The sequence below is a fragment of the Eretmochelys imbricata genome, chromosome 9, assembly GCF_965152235.1.
Source record: "Eretmochelys imbricata isolate rEreImb1 chromosome 9, rEreImb1.hap1, whole genome shotgun sequence".
Taxonomy (NCBI): domain Eukaryota; kingdom Metazoa; phylum Chordata; order Testudines; family Cheloniidae; genus Eretmochelys; species Eretmochelys imbricata.
Window position 1 is genome coordinate 81,030,201 of NC_135580.1, and position 24,568 is coordinate 81,054,768.

General features: G+C 44.9%; 1 protein-coding gene across 2 annotated transcripts in view; it reads left to right on the forward strand.

Annotated features, from left to right (window-relative positions):
- ARHGEF9 (Cdc42 guanine nucleotide exchange factor 9) overlaps positions 1-24,568 on the forward strand; it is an 85,839-nt gene that overhangs the window by 47,878 nt on the left and 13,393 nt on the right. The window contains exon 6 of one of the 2 annotated variants that reach the window (XM_077826431.1): positions 8,423-8,554. The exons of the other annotated variant lie outside the window; for it this stretch is intronic. Coding sequence (XP_077682557.1) covers positions 8,423-8,554 — 132 coding nt within the window. The remainder of the gene's footprint in view (positions 1-8,422; positions 8,555-24,568) is intronic. 2 annotated transcript variants of the gene reach the window in all.

Here is a 24,568-nt window from a genome sequence, read left to right on the forward strand (position 1 = left end):
ACTGGGCTATACAGTCATTCTCATGCACTCTTTCCCAATGATTATTTAAGTATTTCATATAAAGTGGAACAGCAACAACAGGAGAGAATGAGACCCACCTTAGAGTACCCAATAGTGTAGTGGTTAGGGCACTTGCGGGGAGGGTAGAAGGGAGGCACTGCCACCATCTCCTCCTCCATTTTCCATGAGAAAGGGCTGACCTGGCTTAGGTGCCTAACTCCAAGAGAGGTTTCAAAACTGAGAGTCATGGGTGGAGATCGGCACCTCACTCCAGTGTAGAGTTAAGCACCCAACTCCCCTTGAGCGGCAGGGATTAGGCCCCAAACCTCTCCTTGACATTTCCTACTGGCTAGCTTAGACAGCCCCCGACTCAGTGTGCTAGCTTCTGTGAGTCCCTTTTCTAGGGGCCTAATTCTTTCCGTGCACTGGTGGGAAGCCTGTCGCCTAACTTGGGGCTGTGAATGCTATGAGGCAGAAAGGCATTTAAAATATAAGCATTACAGTGCTGATCGTTGCAATGCCTCAAGTCCCCGATGTGAGTCTAGATCTTAGTTACGTCAGTATTCATATACTCCTAGGACTCACAAAGGGAGGGTATATTGGGAATATAGGCATGCTGCTGATCCTAAAATAAGAAACATTCAGGGCCCAATTCACAGCTGATTTAAGTATATGCAGTTCAGTGGAAGTCAATGGAGTTGTGTCTGCGTATGTCAGCAGTGAATTTAGCCCTCAGGATTCTCCAGCTGATCCAGTGTTGAAGGTTAACTTTAGAGTCAACATTTGAAAAATGTAAATGCCCCTTGGTTGAACGGGGCCTGATTTTTCATCAGATGGTTCACCCAAGCCCTACTTAGCCTTTCTCTTCAGCTTTAGCTCAGTGCTCCTAAAACACTGCCTGGCGTGTGCTGTATGTGCAATGATAATGATTGAAATTGGGAAGGAATTCTGAGAAGATGGCTCTGCTTTGCTGATAACAGCTGATAGCCATGCTCTAGCATCCAGCACATGATGTCCTAGAAATTGGTGTCAATGGGAGCTTTACCTGACTAAGGACTGTGGGGCCAGATTCTGATCTCGCCTACTGTAGTGTAAATCAGGAGCAATTCCAATCACTTTAATGAGGTTTAACTCCAGATATATGCTAGTATAGCTGACACGAATATAGCCTTGATTGCGGACCTCTGGCTCTGACTATAACAGAATAGCACCTGATTTCTGAATTCCAAAAATATAAATAAACCTAAAAAATGCTGTCCCTGCCTACACTGAATTCTCTCGTGCTTTGTCCAGTTAAATTATTAATGACTAAGAGTATTGGACTTCCACCACTTCCCTTGGGAGACTGATTCACAGTCCGATAGCTCCGCGGTTCTCAACCAGGGGTCCGCGAGCCCTTTCAGGGGGTCTGCCAGGCCCCCTGCTGAAACCCGGTGCCCCGAGCCCCGGTGCTGAAGCCGGGAGCGGCGTGGGGCTGAAGGCCCCCACCTCACCCCTGAAGCCAAGAGTGGCGCGGGACTGATACCGGTGTGGCAGAGCAGTTTGTGCCACTACACTGGCAGCCCCCTCAACCCTCCGAAGCCAGGAGTGGCACAGGGTTGAAACCGGCAAACCTCCCCTCAGCCCCAAGCCATGAGCAGCAGGGGGCTGAAGCTGGGAGCCCCAGCACACACCCCTCTCCTGCTGAAGTGGGAACTGCACTGGGAGTGGCTCATACACAGCCCCTAGCTACTCCCCCAGCCCATACACTGCCCCTAGCGACCCCCTGCCTGCACCCTGAGCTACCCCCATTCCCACACACAGCTCTTAGCTACCCCCTGCCCGCATGCAGCCCCTCGCTATCCCCTCCCTGCACCCTGAGCTACCCCCCTGCCCACACACAGTCCCTAGCCACTCCTTCCCTGCACCCTGAGCTACACCCCTCACTCCACACAGCCTCTAGCTACCCCCGCCCTGCACCATGAGCGTTTTTTAAAACTTTTTGAACTGAGCTCCCCCCTTTGAGTTACATTTTTTGGTTGTGTCCCCCCCACAGCCCAGGCAGGCTGGGTAGCTCCTGAGTGAGGCAGGGGGGTGGCTCTGGATCCTGCTGTGCGGAAATGGCTCGAGCCCCACCAGCCCTTTCCACCCCAAAATAGAAGTAAAACTATGCCTATTCCCAAGGGCCAGCCCCGGCCAGGAGCCCCGAGGTCCATTTCCCCTCCCCCCACTGGGCCCTGGAGTTTTTAGAGCATTTGAGGGGGGCCTCAGCAAGAAAAAGGTTGAGAACCCTTGCGATAGCTCTCAGAGTTATGAAATGTTTCCTGATGTTCGACTTACATTTCCCTTTGCTCAGTGTCGTCCCTTTCCTTGTCGTTAAATACCCTCAGACCCAGCTGGTGACATTCCGAAGTGGGTAGGCAAAACTGACATGAAAAAGTTTTTTGGAGCCAGTTCACAGCAACCATCTGGCTCTGACTCGCAACAGGCCAGGCAAGTCCCATCCTGAGCAGCTGTCAGCTCCTTGGCCACCTCTTGTACTCGCGCCCTTTTGTAATGTACTCCTGGAGTTCTGTGGCCAGTGGGTAATGTAGTGAAGAGATCATTCCCACAAGGTTAGGACTAGTCCCATCATTTACAGAGACTCAATTAAGGTAGTTTGGGGGAAGGCTAGACCATTGGTTCAGATACTAGCCTGGGACACAGGAGGCATGTGTTCCCTTTCTTGCTCTGCCACAGACTTCCTGTGTGATCTTGGGCATGTCAGTTAGTCTCCATATGCCGCATGAAAAGCATACATTACAATGAGGCTGGGCAGAACTTAATTTTTATTTTTTTTTATAATTTTGACTGATAACGATGTTTATTTTTAAACATTTTTTTTTCAGTTTTTACTGATTTAAATGTTCACAGGGGCGGGAAATTATGAGGAGGATCAGACAACAGGGACGATCAGACAACGATTATTTAATGACAGTACACACTGAGATTCAAAAAGTTAAAGCTTTCTAATGGCTAAAACACAAACTGTCAGCATCACATGCCAAAATATACAAAGTCAATATCCTCATATCAAACACTAGTTCTCAAGCAGCATTTTTCTTACTTTGCCTATCTGTACATTTAGATTATTATTCATGGAAATACATTGTCATTGGTTCATGTGTGTACGGTGACATTGACATTTACCAGCACTTACTGTTTAAAAAAAAAATCTAATCCTTCCAAGCCTAATTACGACCGTGAGGGGCTCACATCCTACAGTAATGGGAAACATATAGGTGCTAATATAGACTTGCACTGTTATATTCTGATATAAATGTATACTCTCAGAGTTTCTTTTAAATTTATCTCTGTAACCAGATTGAAACAAGATTTAATAGTGGTCCCAGTTTCACTGGTAACCACAAGAACACAGAGTTTTGGGCTTTCTCTGCTGCTTCTGCAGCAGCAGTTCAATAAAACTCTGTCCTCCCTTGTAACGTGGGCGCTTGTGAAAGGCAGTGTGTCAGAACTCCACCTGGCCATTAGAATCCTCCACTGGTACAGGCTCCAGGAAAGACCTTAAGCCAGTGGCAGAATGCTTGGCACAAGAGGAAATCTAGCTCATCGGTCTAAAAGAAGCTTGAATTGTCATTGCCCATTCCATAAACAAAGGACTTCAGCCTCTATAGACACGGCTGCTACTCTGAGCCCAGTAGAATCCTAGACATTTGCACCGTGTATTTACTGGGTGTCAGTGTAGCAGTTTCCAAGAGGCTTAGATTCACAGGAAGGAAAAAAAGAATAAGAAAAATATAACTGACAATTGCATCCTTTTACATGTTCTTCAGTTCTTGTTCCAGATGGATCCTGTAATGGAAGATTCATTGCCCTTAACTATGTAATATACAATAGTTGGCTTCAGCTTGATGCTGCATTATGGAACCCAAAGACTGGCATACAGAAATGATGCGTGCAACGAACGCACTGTTTTCAAACCTAGAACAGTTTGAGGAGAAAACCTCCTGGGAAAAATCAAATCTGGGACTGAAACAGGTTTTTTTTCCCCCTCAGCGACAGAAGGCATCAAAAGTGAGCCTGATGAAAAGGATGACATTTCGCTTGCTTTTCTTTTGCTGATCTTTCCACCGCCTAGAGCGCAAATCAGATTATCAGTCCCTAATTAGAGCACAGCAGTGTCAGTCAGAAAAGGCCCTGCTCACTGAAAGGCGATTCTCTGCCTGGCAGTAATAGCATGGACTTGTATCAGGAGGTGGGCTGGGGACGGGGAGGGGATGAATGATTTTCAGAAGCTAAGCATCTTTCCCCAGCCTTTGGTAATGTTTACTCAGAGGTCCTCTTGGTCATGTGGGGGACAATGTCCTTCTGTCCACGCTAAAGGGTTCTTCCCTGGAATGCTGGTGTTCTCAACTCTTGTTTCTTCTTTGGTCATTATTTGAAGCCCTTCCACCCTCCCTCCCCTCGGCTTTCCTCCACTTCCTAGTTATGGAAAGCCATGCTCACCTATGGCATAGCTGGGAAGCTGATGATTGACAACTTTCATCAGTCACCCAGGCATAGACCCTCCCCTGCAGCCCTTGGAACTGGCCCTCCGGACCTTGTGTGTCACTTCTGTGATGCTTGCAGCCTACAGGGAGCGTGAAGCACAGTCTCAGCCTTCAACTGGTTGACCTTCTGGTCTATCCTACTGCATGCTAAGTGCTCAGGCCCTGCTCTTGACGGCTTGAAGGAGAAATGAGAATTTGGCTTCCTTTTTTCTACACTTAACTTGGAGCGGGACATATACCTCTCCATAGGCTGTGTATGGGACGTAGAGTGTGCGCACACACACACACACACACACCCATAGCTATAGGCTGTGTAGTTGTGGATCAGATCCAGGCTCTGTATTAGTCTTTGTGTAGCCATTACATTGCGGTTAATGTATAAAAGTCTCTGGTTGGTTTGGGGGAAGAGAAGGGATGCATTATCACAGTTGCTCGGCCACACATATTAGAAACTGAGTTTCACCCCTAACAAGGGCCAAATTTTCAGAAAATTCAGTCAAAATTTGAATGCACGGTTGCCATGATAAAATACCTCTACTTGCCACCGGAATCGCCTATAATTACCACCATAAAACACACCAATGGAAGTTGCATACACAGCTGCCGAGATAAATTATGTGCATGCAGTGTTGTGCGCACAGGTCTACCAATGTGTCCCTGAGTGATTTCAGACCTCCTCCCCTTTGAGTCAGTCGATTTGTTGGGCCAGATCCTCAGGTGCTGTGAACTGGGCTAGCTGCACTGAAGTCAGTGGAGTTATGCCAGTTCACAGCTGCTGAGGTTCTACCCTCATTGTCTTCAGCAGTTTTTCTCAGTCTATGAGGCTGGCTACGTAGGAGAGGTAGGCTCATGGCTGCTTACGGAAAAGGAGAAGAAAGTGAATATTCTTTTTGGGCTTTTCTTTGGACTAAAGGAAACCATGTACCAGCGTTGACTGTTCAGTGCTGAATACTAAATGGTCACAAGAGAGTTCCTCCCTGGTGGACGTGAGCTGGCTGCCTCCGTCCACATGACTAGACTACACAGTCCCTTAGCCTCAGCATCCCACCTTAATTCTGTTGGGAGAGACCCACGTACCTTTAGGGTATGTCTACAAAGCAACTGGGAGCAGGCTTCCCAACGTGGGTAGACAGACACATGCTAGCTCGAGTAGAGCTAGCGTGTTAAAAATAGCAGTGTGGCAAGACACCTGAGTACAAACCCACCCATTTCCCTGGGCATGCACTCAGGTGGCTAGTCCGAGCCGCTGCCTGTGACACCATAGCCACACGTATATTTTTAGCACAGTAGGTCAAGCACGCTCCCAGCTGTTGTGTAGACATACCCTTGCTGTGCTTACAGGAGGAATGCTAGGAGGGCCGTGCTGGGAAAGCACGCCTCACTTTGTGCTGCTGCTTGTGCGATGAACACCGGTCAGTTGTGTATTAATTAAGCTAAAGCTAGCTGCAATGCATCTTCCCTAACAAACACAACCTTGGAATGCATCTATTTATAGCCCATATACTGTTTAAATTGTTTTCCCAGCATCCACAATGTAATAAAAACCCTATAATTTTAGATCTCATTTTTACATCCCTTGCAGGGACTACACACTTTGGATTCAGTTAATCAAGCAGTTTATCAGTGTTTGCAGAGTCCTCTCTGAGTCCTCAGGCTTTGGATGCTACCACTGGAGTCAACCAGTCTCACAAAGCCTGCTTTCTATTTTTAGCAAGCAACCTCTTCCTTGCAATGAAAAATTATTATCGAAAGCGTTGTATGAATCCACCCTCGTTGCATAACTGGATGTATCCTAAGCAAGGGCAGTGATTTCTGGAGCCCCCAGGCTTTTGAGAGGTTCCTTGTTCAAGGTTCCTTCTGCTATTTGTAGAGCCTCAGCAACATGTGTACAACCCATGGCCTCTATAAGCAGAAGGCTCTGACCAGCAGGCAAAGCAGCCTAATTCCTAACTCTTATTTTGAACTCATTTGGGGTGCCAGAAGACATACAAGCAGCTCTACTCCCTGGTCTGTGCAAGTGTGCAGGGCTCAGCTAGCTCTGATGAGATGCACAGAGACCATGGTGATGAGCGCAAGATAGACAGAAAAATACCTCACTAAAGCTGCACCGGAGTTTGAGTTGCCGTTGCTGCAGCAGTGGGAACTGAACACTCCGTGACAATGCATTAGTTATGACTCAGTGAATTTTCCCTTGTCACTGGACCCAAACTTTCATTTAGAATAAATGGGCGATCTTAACTACGGATTGGCCTGAACTGGGCCTCAAGGCTAACCTCCCCCCACAAAGAAACTGTGGGGGAGGATTCAGTTTTCGTTCTACCTGCACATGCAAATCCAGAAGGGGGCCCATTTGGATGTGACTGACATGGCACGAGAACAGCTATTCCCACAAGATTTCCACCATATCAGGCTGAAGCCTTACTAGCTGTTCATCATCATCTATCCCTAAACTGAGCCCTGGTCCAGCCTCAGATCCAGCACCTAATCTGGATCCAGATCCAAACAACTGTCTACTCGCATTTTAACTCTTGTTTCTCAGTCCTGCCCCTGCCTTGTAGCCAGAGGCCTTCTGAGTCAGCCTGTGAAGCTTGAGAAAGGTGTGCATCTAGAGCTCACAGAATAGGACAGATACACAGTGCAGGTGGTGGAGAATTCACCTGTTTCAATAAATAGATTTTAATTAACTCAAACACCTCTCCCCCTAAAAAACCCCAAACCTCAGCCCAATTAGCAGAGGGTGAATGGATTTGTTCTCTCTGAGAGTGGGAGAGGAGCTGTGTTTTCAAGACCATCTGCTCATGAGTCCTTTAAGAAAAAATGTTGGAGAGGAAAACAAGCTTTAACCTGAGGGGGAGAAAAGAAGGGGGAAGGCATTCTGGCAGCCTGCAACGGGGGGCTTTGACAGCATGTGGGGATGGATGCTGCCACCCTGAACAAGGGTGGTCCTGACAGCTTGGGCTGGGGGCTCTAATCCCCTGCAAAGGGGGAGTGGTTAACAATCTGTAAGGAAAGGCTTTGACAGCCCCAGGAGGCAGGGAACGGACAGTCTGTTTTGGTTTACCCTGATGCCCAGCCCTGCATGGGGGGCTTGAGGTGAGGAGATCTCCTGAGAGCCTGAAGGGAGAGAAGTCTGACAGGGAAATTGCTCCAGTGGCCAGTGCGTGGAGGGGCTCTTATATGCTGCCCAATGGGAAGGAGGGAATAGCCTTGATGGCCTGAACGGGACAGCTCTGATAAGTTAAAGAGTGGGTGGTTCCCCTCACAGCCCTGCCTGAAGGTAGCCCTTCAGAAACTGCATTACTGGCTTCTTCTGACAGCCTCCATAGCTGAGAATCTGACCACCTGTGGGAGAGGGGGACTCAGTCAGCATGGAAGGGAGACTGTGTTGTGAAAGGGGGCTCTGGCAGTTTGTGATGGGAAGCAGGGACACTGGAAGGCTGTGAGGGGAGCCTGTGGGTGATGCAGGGAGCTCTGGAAGCTTGTGAAGGCCAGTGAGGATACTCACAGCCTGTGAGAGGCATTGGTGGAGGTGGGGGCTCTGGCATCCTGGGAAGGGAGCCTATGGTATAAGAGGGGACGCTGTGGGGGAAGTAGGGTTTGTCAACCTGAGTGGGGGATTGTTCTGACCGTGCTGCTGTCTCTTCTTTCACTTTCAATCTGAATCAATCAATAGAAACAAAATCTCTGCATTTTTCTCTTTCTTTCCCCCAAATCAGTTTTTTTAAATTTTCACCTCTAGTTTTCTGGTTAAAAAATAAACAGTGGTGCTTTGATGTTATCTAGTGGTAAGAGAATCCCCCTGAATCAATGCTTCTCTCCACTCCACCCCACATGCCTGCATACATCTGGCTTGGCAAAGGGGCTCACTCTGCCTTGTTCTCTGTGCCCCCTAGGGAGATGACATCTTGGATCGGAGCTCCGAGTTGATCTACACCGGGGAGATGTCCTGGATTTATCAGCCTTATGGACGGAACCAGCAGCGCGTTTTCTTCCTCTTTGATCACCAGATGGTTCTCTGCAAAAAGGTAATGAAACCCACATGAAATCAGGGCTCTTCAGTGCACAGTGAGGATGAGGCATTCAGTGCGGAGCATCTTTCGAATGAAGCCATCCCATATATATTCCAGGGCTGGAAGACAGCAACTCACACAAAGAGGGAAATGATGGATACTGTAGCAGGGAGGCGGGAATAGAGCTGAAATTTAGACCGGGTAGAGTTTATTTTTCCAGGCTAGTTACAATGAGGGGAGACTGCAAGAAACAGGGTTTCCGGCTGTCTCAAGATTTCTTGGGTTGTCCCAGTTTTATTAGGTGGAGCCTGCATGAATTTTCACCAGTCATAAAACCAGACATCAGAGCCATGAAACATAATGATGTTATGACATTGCATCAGAGCTTGAAGATATTTTGGCAGGACGTGATGATGTTGGGTGCGGAGGTCAGAGGGAAGGATCTGGCCAAGAAAAAGCCCAAAAGGTGGGACTGGAGATGAAGCCGAGTGGGAATGGTTGTCCCAGGGAGGGACCAATGGAAGCAGGAAGTAATGTGGGGGGAGGAAAGTAAGTGAGGATGAGTGTACCACTGAAGGGGAAACAGTAGAAAGCAGGACTGGTGAGCATTACAGTGAGGAATGGATAGAGGGGCACAGGAAAGTTACAGTGAGGCAAATAGGTGGAGGGGACAGAGGGCAAGGTCAAATTGAGGGGAATGGACGGGAGGTGTCAGTGGGGAGGGTCACGGTGAGGAATGGATGGAGTCACAGGGGAAAGTTACAGTAAGGAGAATAGATGGAAGTGCTGGAGAAGGTCACAGTGAGGGAAATGGACAGAGGGAACAGGGGAAGGTCTTGGTGAGGGGAATGGCTGCTGTTCTCCCTGTGGAGCAAACATTTCTGTTATGAAGCATTTTCCATATGAGACCTATACATATGTGCATGAGATGTTTGTCGATTTCCAAGAGACCTATACATATGTGCATGAGATGTTTGTTGATTTCCAAGAGAAGCGTAAAAGCTCTGGCTGTATGCTTCAGTTGGTCCCCTAGAATCTGTGGCAGGCACTGTACACCCATGTGGTCAAAACTGAAAATTGCTATAAAATGAGCAAAGAAATCGACACCACTGGATGGCTCGACACCCTGAGTGGAGAAGCAAAATGTTCGTTTTTCACACAAAGGATCGTGAGGAATGGAAAACAATGACTCAAACCCTGCTGAGCAATATCCTCAGCTTGAGGCCTGTCCCTCCATTTTAGATCCGGATTTCCCTCATCCCACCCAGATCTGGCCAGCCTGCACTTCTGTTCTTGTGCATTCTAGGCACCAGAAACACTAAGTCCTGGAACAGAGGTTATAACACGCTGAGAGGTTTTTATGCTAGCAGCAAATCCCACCTCCATTTGTCAGCTGAGTGCCTTGCTCATTTTCTCATGTGTCCCTTATTTTGGCTCTTTGCCCCATGTCCACTTTTGGGCACTGGTTGCAGTGTATGATCTGGAATCAGATGACCCCAGCATTTCTGTATGAACTGTGAAATCTGGCACTTGAGCAGACAGGTCAGTGTCTCGATTACAATGGTCATTCCAGCCTCTAGAGGTAACACCAAGTAAAGATCTGGGCTGTGCAAGGTCGGCATTGCCTATCATCTCTCATACAGTGGTGTGTAGTCTAAGCCTAAGCTTCATGAAACCACCAGCACAAGCTACTTGGTGGCTTATCAGGCACACATCTAACTGGTCAAGCATGCCAATCGTGTAACTTTTTAGTATCAGCGCTGACATATGTACCAGTGGCTGGCAACCACTGCAGTAAACAATACTGTCATAATGCAAGCCCCCTGCCTATCAGCCTGTGATGTTGTTTTAGTCTCATTAACATAATCTTGAGTCATTATTCTGACAAAAGACTAAGGAAAGCATCAGTATCTGAAGTGACACAGCTCATAAATCCTGGATATTTCTGTCTTCTGAGAGATCTGGATTCATCAACATTTGTGCTGTCGATACAAATGCAGGGGGAGACCCTTGGATCAACTGCAAGCGTGAATGAGAATAACCCACACAGCCCTGCCTACTCAGTCCGTGTTCTTGTCAGGTCTTGTATGTGAAGTGAGGGTTGAGCATGGTCAGTATATGGATTGGAGCCCTCCAAGGAATACCCAGGTACTGAGGAAATGGTGTGGATGGCTCCTGAGTCACTGGAACCACTGCTCCAGCATTGCGCTAGGGGAGCTGTGGCCTGGATAATTCAGGAGTGTGGTGCTTTTGAGTTACGGCTGACTGAATTTCTGCTTTCTGAAGATTTTTTTTTCTTTCTGCCTCATTGCTTTTCCTTTTACGCTCTTCCTGGCACTGTGAAACGAACTCTTGCGGTCAGAGAACAGTCAAGCTGAGATCGAGCGTATAAGTAGTTTGATTTGAACTTTAATCCTTAGCTCCTAAACTTCCACCGTGACTCTGAATTTCTAATTTCTTAAAGCAAAATTCAGTTTTGTTTGCATCGGGCTTGCTCATGCAAGGTAATGAGCACCTCCTGAAAGAAGCCAAATGTCCTCAAGTCCCATTAGAATCAGACACAGGCCTTCAATGAGGTCACTGGGAGCTGAGGGCGCTCAGTGGCAAGAAGGATCGAGTCTCTTAAGTTCACACAGTAGCACCTTCTCCCCTTATTCACTCATTCTGGCACTTCCTTTCACTCATATATATCAGTTCCTCCACTCAGTAGGGTTTGCAGGATACCGCATTCCATGCATGTCTTCACAGGAGAATCGAACAAGACCCCTAATCATTTTGAGGTCTATCCTGGCCCATCAGGTGGGTCTTAGCCCATTTCCTGGAGGAAAAGAATTCATATCGGAAAATGCACAAGCACTAGTGGTACTAGTTGGCACTCTTGTAAGGCACAGAGGTTAAGAGTTGAAGGTAGTGTCCCTGGTGACTAAACTAACCGCTCATCTCGTGAAGCCATCCCTCTAGCTCAGGATGGCCACACCAGCTTACGGGCCCTTTCTGCGTCTGCAGTACCTGCCTCTGTCTGTGCATTATCAATTGTGCTTATGATGTTAATCTTGTACCTTTGCCAGCATGAAAATCCAGTTTTTATTTTTGATTAAACTGTATGTTTTTAAGCACGTCCTTCCATCTTTATGGCAGTGTCCTTGAGTATTATTTTAAAAAGATTGTCTGAATAAGGGATTGACACTAGCATTATCCCACAGTTTGGGTTCACAAATGCTGTAGACTTAAACTGGAGTGTTATACAGCATGTGTTGTCATGACACTGGGGCCAGGCTCTCCTGCTGGGGATTACAAGAGGCAGCCAATTAGCCGATTAGGATTCAGAGAGGTTCAGACAAGTGCAGTATTGCCTATCCCATGCACTGAAAAATCGTGAGTCGAGCCTCAAAAAATCATCATGGCTTAAAAATCAGGAGATTTAAAAATATAATAAGATTGGTGGGGGGTTTCTTTGCCTTCTGGTTTTGGAACCTTTAGGGTGCGCTCAGGTCAAGTTTGCAGGCTTTTCTCCCCAACGGTAGCGGGTGAAACTCACTTCTTTTTTTTTAAATGGAAGCTGAGGGTCTCTCGTGGTCATGTGACTTCAGGCACCAGGGCATTAAGGGAAACACTAATTATCACAAGACTTGGGATCACAGTGGGAGAGTTGGCAACATTGTCTTGCTCTCTCCTCAGCTGCAATGCAGTTTTTCCCAGGTGGCTTCTCCACAGCACTGCCTTGTGCTGTGCTGCTTCTTCCTGGAGTGTGTGTCTCGTCTTTGGTCCCTCTTATCAATCCGTTTGGGTCAGTGCATTTTGTACCTCCAGCAAAAAAGGATTCTACCCTTTCCCCAGCCTCCGCCAACCTGCACCGTAGCTTCACTTTACCTTGCCCACTGCTCTCTCAAGATAGTGCCAGTGAAAATGACAAGTATTCACGCTGCCATGCAGGAATTCTGCCCCTGAACTACCCGCAGGTAGACTGAGTTGGATGGAGGATGTGACTCTCAGTGACTGACTTCCATGTTACTGCATTAAGCAAACCAGTCTCTGTGCTAAACTACTTTCTCAGTTTAGCACCAAAGTCTTTTTTGTCTCTCCCATGTTCTCCCAGCTCCTTTTAATTCTTCTTGGGAAGCAACTGGGACACAATCACGTTTTCTTCTGCTTCCTTCTTTATCTGTCACATCTCTGTAAAAGTCTCCTACAGCCCAGCTCATTCCCTTCTATCCTCACCCCGCTTTCCTCTCAGTTCATGTCAGCTCCTGGAAAACACTGGCACCCACAGCTGTACACACATTATGCGTGGTGTGCACCATTGACAAGGTTGTCAATTGGGGGCAGGGCTGCCCTGGGGTAGGGGGTTCAAAAGGTTCATGCAGGGTCACAGCGCCACTCACTGACATTTTAGTTTCTTAATTGCATGTTGTGTCGTGAACTGTAAGATTCAAAAGTGTTTGCTTAGATGCCATGCTAAATGAAAGTGAGAGTGGTTCAGTTGTAAATAACACGAAAAATTTTGGAGGGTGCCTGCTGAGCGTACCTCAGTTCCTTTTCCAGCTCACACAATTTCTAAGGGGTCAGCAACCCCTTACACCTGAGGTACTATTTTCTGCATACATCATACAGGCTTTTACATTTTTCACTACTGTAGTGGGAAAGCGAGACATGGGCTAGTGGCCTGAGCAGGGGACTGGGATTCAGGATATCTCCAATCCTAATCCCAGCACTGACAGATTCCTTTGTTTTAACCTCAGCATTGATTTCTTCGGTCTATAAAATGTCACAGGCATAGTGTCAGGATTAATCAGTAGAGCACTTTGAAAAGTATGATGTATTATCGGCTGTAGGGTCTTACGGGGTAGCTTAGCCTTTGTAATGCCATGGAATTCATGTGCTGGAGAAGATTCCATCTAATCTACTTTTATCCAGATTCTTCATAGCTGACTTACATGTAGAGGGTTATTCGTTTTATGAGATCTCTTCTATCAAGGTGTCTTGCCCCAGAATTACTGTATTTCAAAATGCTGCTTCTGCCGGGCAGTTTACTGCAGGCTACATCTACATTTGGGGTGAGGGGTGTGGCTCCGCTTTGCGAAGATATACTCATGCTGGCTCTCATCGAGCTGTGGTCGCACAGGTGAGCAGTGGTACAGGCTCCATTGAGTTCCGGAGGGTTTGTACTAGGTGCAACTAGCCCATGCCGCCTCTCGCGGCTGCTCATGCTCCTGCATGAGTTGGGTTCAGTTCTTTGCAGCACAAGGAAGCTTTGGTCTATTCGGTTAACTTCAGGCTGTTCCAACAGACCTTTAGTTGGATGGGAATGGAGAGGCCATCTTCTCATGGTTGTTTCTCCAAAGTGCTAGCCACAGAATCGTGGAGGCAGAAGAAAGAGATAATATGTGAGCAAAAGGGTTCCTGTCTCCTCTTGTTCTCTGAACTGGAACGTGATTGCAGAGTGTGTGGTTAACCACGACATGGGTTTTGCAGAAGAAACTGTGGGTTGGTTTCTGTAATGTGAAAATCCTAGAAGGAGGGGAAGAAGGGAATCAACTGTGTGGGAGGCAAGCACTGACCCCTGCTCCATTGATCATCTGTCTATAACCAGGAAAGAATAATACATATTCCAGCAGAGTAACCTTAATTACCAAGAGACGAAGTCAATCCTAACTGATGTTAGAGTTAAAAGATTGCCTTAAAGGCATAGAGGCTCTTTTTCTCCCTTTCCTGAAGTTGAGAGAGTTTGACACAGAGATACTTTAAGTTTACAAATCACATCACTTAACATCTGGCATTCTGACACAGAGGATTAATTATGATCTTAGCTTGTTATGTCTTGGGGTACTCAAGGGGCATATGATGTAACAGACGGTGGATCTGCAATGTTTCTCCTCTGGCTCACAGCCCTGGTTTCCCCAAAGGGTGCAAAAGCACACTGGCATCAGATTAGAAGTGACAGTAGAACAGACAAAGGGTTAAAAATGTTTAGGTATTGAATTAGGCATTCCTTTTGTCAACGGTGGAGCTGCTATAGATGGGGCTTCCTGTTCAGCACCTCCTGACAGAGCAGAAAAGATCAGTGGCTGCATGAAACGCATTTGGATTTCACTTGCACTTTTAATGTATCTGTTGTAATCAAGAGGCAAGGTAAATTCCAGGTTGTCTTTTCCCTGAGCTCCGGGAGCAAAGAATGTTGCGTGAGAGGCAGAATGAGAGCAGCTTAATAGCAGTAGCAGGCCATTCTGCCAGCAAGAGCTGTACTATCTGAAGTATTATTGTTTTACTTACTGTCTGTAACGCCTCTGAAGGACAAGGTTCCATGCAGTGAGATTAAAGAGACAATCCCATGCCCTTAGATTTTATATTTGAGACGGTCCAATTCCTCTATAGCCCTTTTCAAAAACACACGGGTGACACCTTGCTCCAAGCTGCATCCCAACCAAAACAAAATCCTCGCTCTCACTTCAATCCAATGGGGTCTTGCCGTTTTCTCCTAGAATCTGACTTGCAAAGACAGTGAAAGGCTGAGAAAACTACAAGTCCATTTTTGTTATTGTAGGTGGTTTTCCAGTCACATGGAGCATGGTTATAGTTTTCCATCCCCTTCTCCCCATCACTAGGGCACTTGATGAAACCCCCTGTGCTGCCGGCCACTCCTGATTCCAGCCTACAGAGTGGGCATGAGGGTCAGCCCGTATTTCACCACTTTCAAATGGCAGTACCACAGAGACTTGGCGATTGTATATTGCACTTGCAGTCAAGGCATTTTAGGTTGTGGCCCTGTCAGATGCCATAGGTTAAACCATGGTCAAGCCTAATCTGCCCTTGTAGAAGACACCACCAATGAAAACCCAGGAGACTGAGGAAGGTGATTCCGCACAGAGTACTCCTCCCAGTGCCCTGGCTTGATGTCTAACATCAGGCTTTTGAGAGGTATCAGTTCAACTGATATTATTTATTACTTACCTAGCATGCAACAGGGGGAAGGGCTCTTTTGTCAACGCACTGTCTTACCTTGGTCTAGAACCCTGCATAAAGGTGCTGAAGTTCTGCTAATTCACTGTGGTAGGTGCTGCTCATTAGTGGGTTTAGCCCTCTAGAGCGGTAGCTAGGACAGATGATGTCCTGGGGAGTAAGATCACTAGGGCCAGCCAAGCTCAAGGAGGAAGCTTATGCTGAGGTTTATATTGTGTCAGTTATCAGTAAAGCCAAAATCCAGAAAGGGGCTAAGTTTGGGTGCTGCCTCAGGCCCTGTGTGCTCTGTTGTGGCCGGGGATGGGTCTTAGTCTGTTCATATAAAATAGAGGTGTACAAAATGCCTACTGCCAAATTCATCCATGGTGTGATTACCTCGGGCCTCTGCTCTGAGGAGCAGAAAGTTGAGCCCGCATGCTGCAGTGTTCTCTCACCATTACCATTTGAAAACCCTGAGAACAAATTGAAGGAGTCAGAAAAACAAGTTGACGTAGCCGAAAAAGGGTTTCCTATCTCTTCCTGTTGCTAATTTGTTAGAAACAAAATCATCCTTGCCTCACTGCTTTGGATACAATGTGACTGGGCTTTAGGTGGAATGAGACATCAAAATGCCACTGATGTTCCACAAAATATACTGAGCAAAAGAACATTTCCACATAAATGCTTTCAGCTTCTCTCTCTCCTCCCCTCTCGCCCCATGCTTCATGAAACTGGCAAGAGTGAATCAAGTGTCTCTTTCAAAACTCACTAGACAGGCACGACTGAATAATTTGGCAGGAATCTGGCGACCTCCCAACACAGCTGTCCTTGTGAGAGAAGGGATTACATAAACTTGTGTCTCATGGATTTGGGTTCCTCTCTCTTCACATATCAGCCACTGAGGATACACGTAACAAACACTTCCCCTCTTCATAGAGATTCTCTGGCAGTAGCTGAGTGCTTTAAGCTGTGTCCAGGGAGTTCATGCTACATTTTATTGCTTCTAATATGATCCAGCTCTCCCTGATGCATTCTAAGGCCCTGAGTTCCAATACACTCGTTGTGGTTCTGTCTAAACTGAGATAGCCCAAAGACAGTGTACCAGCAAAGTGCACAGTCACTGACGTCGTTGTGTCCTCTTATTTCTTTGACTTGATATGTGAGCGAAGCTGGTACCTGACCTAGAGCTAAGAGGAGAAATGGGATGTTTCACCCAAAAAAGGTTTGGGAGTCATAAGAGCTACAACAAAATCAGTGCCTGAAGAACCATCTCAGGAATGATAATTACACTGATCTGAGTCCATGACTTGCCAGCTTGGGCCACATTAACCCTTGGTGTAACTCCATTGACTTCAGTAAAGTTACAGAAGGGGATGAATTTGGCCCCTCCAGTGTTGGACCAGGGCCAGGTTAAATCCTGCTGGACTAATTTCTAAGTCTGATGTTACACTGTCCAGATTCTGTGCTAGAAACAAATGTTAGCGGCTCGTGAGCTATCCGGTATTAAAACGCTCTGTATGGGCCTGCAATGCCCCTAACTTGATAGAAAACAAAACTGTTTCAAAATAGATATTTATACAGCAGCTTTCATTCAAAATGAGCCCAAAGCAGTTTACCAGCACACAGCACCACTGAAATGCAGCCAGCTCTGGAGCAGATAGTAGCATAAGCACACAATACACTGCACAGTGGAGGAATGGGAAATTTTGGTCTGTCTCTCCATCTAAGTTCTTATATGATACCCATCACCATGATACCTGAGCATATTCCAACAGGAGAAATTATACTCTATATACATTGTATGTATAATTAATCATGTCCCTTCCCTCCAATCAGCAGGAACTAGATTTATTTTTTGACATCTTTAGGCCAAACATTTTCAAAAGGGTTCATTAATTTTTAGGTAACCAGTCTGATAGAACAAAAGTTCACTGTTCTGACATATCAGCTCCCAAATCTCCAGTGTAAGGCAGAGTTAACCGTGGGTGCTCACCACCTCTGAAAAGCATGCCCAAGGCATCTCAAGTTAAATGAGCAAGATGCTTTTGAAAATGTTGTCCTTATATCCCTGCAAAGCAAACCAGATCTCATTCTTTTAGAGGGTCACACTCAGGTAGTTTAGGTCTCAAACTTCGGTAATGGGGATTTTTTTTTTTAACTTACAAAACTGAATAATACTGAAAAAAAATAAAATACCGTAAGACCTATTATAAAACAGTGTAGTGTGCCACACCCCCATTTCTTACAGCAGACTGTGAGAGTGGGGAGAAGGAAGGGCAGAAAAAGGGGCAGCAAGATGGGAAAATGAGGACAGAGTTGAGGAATAAGTTGAAAAAAATGATTTCCCCCATCCACCTGGTTTGACCACTGTCCAAAACAACTAGAAATCACCAGAGATGGGCCTGAACCACAATGGTGGTTTGGTTCCAAAACCCAGATCTGCTTTTCCCCAAAGTTTGCATTTATATCTGTGGTTTGTTATAGGCCTATGGTATAATCATGTGCTAATTTGAGAATGCTGCCTGACATCTGAAGATGACTGAGCTTTCAGTTATGTAACGTTTTCCCTTTCAAGTGTCTCCTTAAAACGCAGCTCTCCCATGATGCCTACCAAACACTCGACAGTGGCCAGGCAAATGATGTGCTATGATTGCTGCTTTTTACACTAATCATACTCATCTCACTTGTGCCTCATGTTTCGTTCCGTCTGCTTGTTGTATCCACCTGTGTCTTATATTTAGATGATTAGCTCTTCAGGGTAAGCATTGTCTTTTCATTATATGTTTGCACAGTGCCTCACACAATGGGGCCTGCATCGCTGATTAGCTTGTAGGTCCTACAAATAATTAATACTAATAATAAAGAGTTCCGAGCAGAAAGTTCACCATTCATAATTGCAGCAAAAGAACAGCGTGACATTTTGCAGATGGTTTGTGCTGAGCAGGGAATGTGGGGAGCAGGTGAAAGATTCCCCAGATCCCTTGAACATTTCTTGAAAGAAAAATTAAAACGGCTGAGCTAGCGTTTGCATCTCTCTTTCAATTCTCCCTTTCTCCCAAACTTGCTAAGCAGTTCTTCAGATGCCCTTGGAGTGCAGATCAAAGCATCACATTGTATCATGTGGAAGATGAGTGATTGGAGCTCTTGGGTGACTTCTTTGAACAGGAAACGGGGAAAATAACCACCAATGAAAAAACAATATCCGCAGATAAGAGTCAGTTCAAAGATTCTGAGTGGGTATTGAAAAATGTTTGCATTCCACATCACCTAGCACACGTGCATACCAGAACTCCCAGCACCCATTCAGGATAGTGCACGCTCACACACCAACACTAACTCCCACACACAGCTTTTCTTACTGACATTTCAGAGTGGAAATAAACAACCACCACTTCTGGAATGCTTTACTCACAGTACCCGCTGTATCACAGTTTTACTTCCAGCACCACTGAGCCCATATTTTCTTACTCGTTTGCTGAAGGGGTGGCAGAGGAAATAAATTGTCCTTAAAAGTGTTTTCTTCCAGCCAGACTTTTAAAGTTCAATGTTAATCATAGAATCATAGAATGTCAGGGTTGGAAGGGATCTCAGGAGGTCATCTAGTCCAACCCCCTGCTCAAAGCAGGACCGATCCCCAATTCAATCATCCCAGCCAGGGCTTTGTGAAGCCTAACCTTAAACACTTCTAAGGAAGGAGATTCCATCTTAAACAGATTACTGCAACAGAATTTCAGTTAAACAGTCAAATGTCTGATTCTGGCAGCAGATTTCTAGTTAGGTAGCATGCCCTTCCCCATCCCATTTGTGCCATCTCCCTGGTACATGCCATCATAAGAACATGTGGAAGAATTTGGGAAACTAGGCCAATGTAGTCTGTGGTAGCATGACATCTACCATCACTGCTTTCCTTTTGCAGCCTAGGAAACTGCCTGTGTGTGACCATTTGATCTTCACATTCTAAAACCATTAAGATCATATGCTGAAATATGGTTATAATATTTTGCAGTTCTAAAAATTTCAAAGTGCCTTTTACAGATTAATTAGTTGCAACTCACAACATCCCTGTGAGGTAGGCAAATATCCCCCTTTTAAAGATGGGGAAACTGAGGCACGGAGGCATTGTGATTCACCCAAAGTCATACAGCAAGTTATTGTCAGATCAGGATTTGAACTTAAGCATCCTGACTCCAATCTTTGTGCTTTAAGCACTGCACAATCCTTCCTCTCCTATTAACCTTTTACACATTAGAATACATGAGAGTTTGGGAACCAAAAGATGTATCATCAGCAGAATGACCAATATCCTACATGTGCAACAACATATATCTAATATATATTATGCAAATAGTATCTTTTATATCGTGAGCTTATAGGAGAGATATACTGACTCATATTAATTAATGTGAATGTGACCCTTTCCATCTGTGCATTAGGATGCTTCCCTGATTCTCAGGTTCAGTCTGCACTGGTCCCCGTTGCAAAGAGAGTAAGAGCAGCTAAGAGGCTGCTCTGACTTATGACAGTGGAGGATAGATGAAGCAGAGCTCTACCATACTGCCCCCTCCCACAATCCTGACAAGCCCTCTCCAGCACTCAATATGACTCTTATATTGGTGGGGTGGCAGCTGACACAGCAGCCATATGCTCGCAAGTTCTCTTGCTCCATGGGATGTCCTGCTGGCCATTTGTACAGAGATTTCAACTGAGAACCTGGCCCTCTATGTGAATGAAACACATAATGCTCTTTCCACCTGAGCTCATAGCCTTCTGCAGGACAAAACAGGTACAAGTCTATCAACTGAACAGCAGATGCTGGAGGGCTGTAGGATTAAATATTTAGGACCTAATTTGAAAGGTGCCTGCTTCTGCCATTCTGATATGCTTCCCCTTAGAACTGCAATAGTCCTACCTGTTCTTATCAAATAAACACCCTCCCTCTCCTCCTTCATATGCCTCCTTTATACCCCCCCCCCTTCAAGCTGTCCCTTTTCCACATCATCCAAACACCTGTTTCCTTTTGTCTTCTGTGTGGTTATCTGATTTAGATTGTGAGCTTGTATCTAGGAAGGAGGGTCTTTTGGTTAGACACAGGGTAGGGACTCAGGAGGATCTTGATTCAATTCCAGCACTGCCATGGACTCCCAGTCTGAATTTGAGCAAGTCACATAATTTCTCCCTGCCTCAATTTAGTATCTGTAAAATGGAAGTATTAATAGTCCCTTTCTCTCGGACTTCGTGCCTCTTGTCTGTTTACATTAGAAGCTCCTCAGAACAGGGATTGTGCCTTACTGAGTATGTACGATTTGTCGCACGTTTAGGATCCCAAGTTTCGCTGAGGCCTTTTGGATCTACTATAATCCAAATATTAGAAGGGTCTTCTGGTCACTTCATAGATGGCTGCATTGCAGTAATGAGAGAAGCAATTCCTGCATACAGTTCATTAAAGGAGCTGGGAACTTTTGGAATAAAATATACACTCCATAGACATATATTAGGTTTCAGATATTTAATTATATATATATATTCACATACCAAATATGTGTGTGTGTGTGTAACTAGATATGGATACCGTAGTTAGATTTTGCTGATGGGGAGGTTGTTATTTATGGTAGGTTGATTATAGGGTCCCATTATATTTTGAGAGCAGTGGTTGACTTTCTGGGAGTATGGGCAGGTTTTGTTATAGATAGTTATCCTTTAGTTTATATGTTTTTATTGTATGTGCAAGCTCATAGAGCCCTGGTCAGGTGATTTAAAATTCAGTTGAAGAATCAATAATATCCATCTATTGAGATACATGAATTTGGGACTGGGATTATGATGGCAAAGAATGGCTAACCAGTTAGAAAATATAATCTAGTACCAGTTCCCATGACTTCCTGCAGGGACTGAAGTTTCTGGGAAATCAATGGTCTTGCCAAGACTATTCCAGCCCTAAACACTTTTTGTTTTCTGTGGATTTGTACAGACCTCCTATTGCGCTTAACCCTGTGAAAATTCAAGAACCCCTGAAAAGAAGTTGGATTCGAATATACAGCTAAAAAGTGGAGAATGTTGCTTCTTCCTGTTTCCTGTAGTAGCAAAAAAGGAATTTGTTGAATGCCTGGAGCAGTTGGCCTGGGTTCTAAGATGTACTATGGTTGAACTCTGTAGCCATTATGTACCACTTTGAATTATTTAGTTTTTTGTCAATTTCAATATGTTTCTGTTGTATTCTTGGGATTGCCTAGCATCCTTCAGATGGCTGAAAATTCCTGTTAAGCTTAAGGCTAAAGACTCTAGGGAGCCTGGTGTAAAAAGAAAAGGTGAATTGGCTTCCTTAAAACAAAGTTTTTGTAATGTGCAGTTCTTTTCTCTAAAGTCAGCTTTGTAAAAGTGGCAGGGGCTTCATGCTGCTCATTTTACAGTGATTTCCACATCAGTTTAATGTACAAGAACAGAAAAAAGGTGTTTCTTCTAACTTCCCTCTATGCAAATTCAGTCTGGGATCTGATGTTCAAGCTGGGTTCTTTCTTGCTAGTGCATCTTCACCAGGAATAAATATGTTCTGGGCTGCATGTTGCCCCCCAGTGACACAAGTGCAATTTCATTGCTTTCATATCCTTCCCTCAGTGACAGAAAGCAATCTGTCATATTGTTCATCTTCATATTGTTCCCTCAGTGGCACCTGTGAAACTATGGATATGTCCACACTGCAATTAAAAACCTGGGCTGGCTCATGACAGCTAATTTGGGCTTACGGAGCTCAGGCTTGCGGGACTGAGGCTTGCGGGGCTGTTTAATTGTGGTGTACACGTTGGGGCTTGCGCTGGAGCCTGGGCTCTAGGACCCTGCGAGCTGGGAGGGGCAATCTGTGCAACACAGTTAAACCAACCTAACACCTGGTATAGACGGTGTTAAGTCAATGGGAGAATTCTCCCATCGATGTAGCTACTGCGTCTCGGGGAGGCGGTGTACGTATGCCAATGAGAGAAGCCCTCCTGTCAGCGTAGGTAACATCTTCACTGAAGTGCTACAGCGGCACAGCTGCGCTCCTACAACATTTTAAGGGTAGACCTGCCCTAAGTGTTTTGACCAGGGTAATTTTCTTAAATGACAGGGTTGTTTCTAACTATTCTATTGGGAAATTATATCACAATTTAGTACATCCTATTGTTAGAAAGTTTTCCATTATGTATTCAGTCTGAAATTTCCTTTCTTTTCTTTCCATACTTTGCTAGAATAAGATAGTTGCAAAGCATATTGTTTAATGGATTGTTTCATTGGGAGTTTTAGGGGAAATATTAAGACTAAGAGCTTCTAGACATTCTCCTCTCTCACCATCATTAATACCATTAAGCAGATTCATAAAACAGCTCTTTTGAGATCTTATGCCAAGTTCATTTGTTTTCTTTATTTCAAGAAGTTTTATAAGAGATATCCTAAGGACATTCACCATTTAATTTTGTTCAATTACACAAATATTGTGCTGTGATTTTATTTGTATGGTTAGATTATTCCTCCGATATGTTGTTTATCTTTATTGCATTTTAAAAATAGTTGAAAAATAAAATAGGAAAGAAAATGGCTTGCTGTTTAAATGATCAAGATAAATTAACTTTGTACAACCGTGTATTGGTTTATGAGCCCTGTGGAAGAACCTAGCCTTAATTGTGCCTTGTTAAAATTGGCTATTTAAATATTAAAGCCTTATAACTGGTTCTCCATATAGAATCATGTTCCTATTTGATTAATCTCCTATTTTCTGATGACCTGGCTTTTTTATGCTCTTGTCATATAAATAGTTTATACAGCGGGCCTGATTCTCCGCTCAGTATGTGAGTGTGAATCAGGGAAAGCTGCGCTGCAGACAATGCAAATGTTACTGTTGTAAAACTGATGTAAGCAAAAGGAGAATCAGGCTCCTTGGTATTTATTTTATATCCTCTTTTTGGAGGGAAGGAGGGAGAGAAAAATGTCTGAGCGCTGTTTTTCACATACAACTCCTCAAACCTGCATTTTCACATCTATGTCTGATAAACCAACATGGCATCTCTCAGCATACTTATTTAGTGGCACCTTCCCCCAGCTTTTTCAGGCATCTGCAGTGAGCACAGTTTATGCTTCAGTTCAAGGAATCAGGACAGCTGATGCAGAGCACGGTGGCAAAAACAGCAGCAGCAATGGGGCCCTGGGTGTGCTAGACATGTCAAGAGGCTCAATGGATTGTGTGCATTTTTAGCTGAGCCATTAAGCAGGAATAACAAATAATGATTTTTCCTCTTCCTCTCCAAAGTGGTAAAGGTGGGAGAAAGGGCCATTAAAACAAAGGGAGAGAGGAAAACCAAGGGGTGATCATACATAATACTGAAAGGTATAAATATCATGGAGGGAGAACAATGTTAAAGTATTCCAAGGTATAATGGGATGGAACTGAGCTTAGGGTAATTACAGGCTGAATGTTCCCAGTAATGAAGTCTGTAAGAGTGGGAAAAAGTGGTGGGAACCCCCCTTTTTTGTGATATTTAGAACTAGCTTGGACAAAGCACAAGTCTACTAGCTAATGTGCAAAATGACCTATTAGGTCTACTCTTTTCTATCTCCAGTTTTTATGTTTCTGTGAACCACTTTAGGACCATAGGAAGCAGACCAGATTAGTGGTCCCTCTTCTCAAGTTTCCTGTCATCTGCACAACAGTGCCAAGTACCAGATGCTTCAGAAGAAGGTGTAAAATCCATGTAATTGTCAATCATGGAATAAATTACTTGCTGGGGGAAGTTTCTTCCTGATCACAAGCAGCTGATAGTGGCTATTTTATGCCCCAAAGCCTGAGGGTTATATCAAGTGTACATTTTTATCGTAGCTAGCCTTTATCTATTCTATTAATTTAGCCAAAAATTTAAGTATTTACAGCAAATAAAGTTCTAAGAATTAGATCATATTTTGCAAATTAACCCTTTCATTTCTGTGCTGAAAGAAAACTACAGTGTTTCAAATGGTTAAGACTACACTTGGAAAGATTAGATTTTTATTGGTCAGTAAAGGTTAATTTCACCATACACACACAAATCAATGAAAAAATATTTCCATCAATGATCATCAAAATTTACAGAT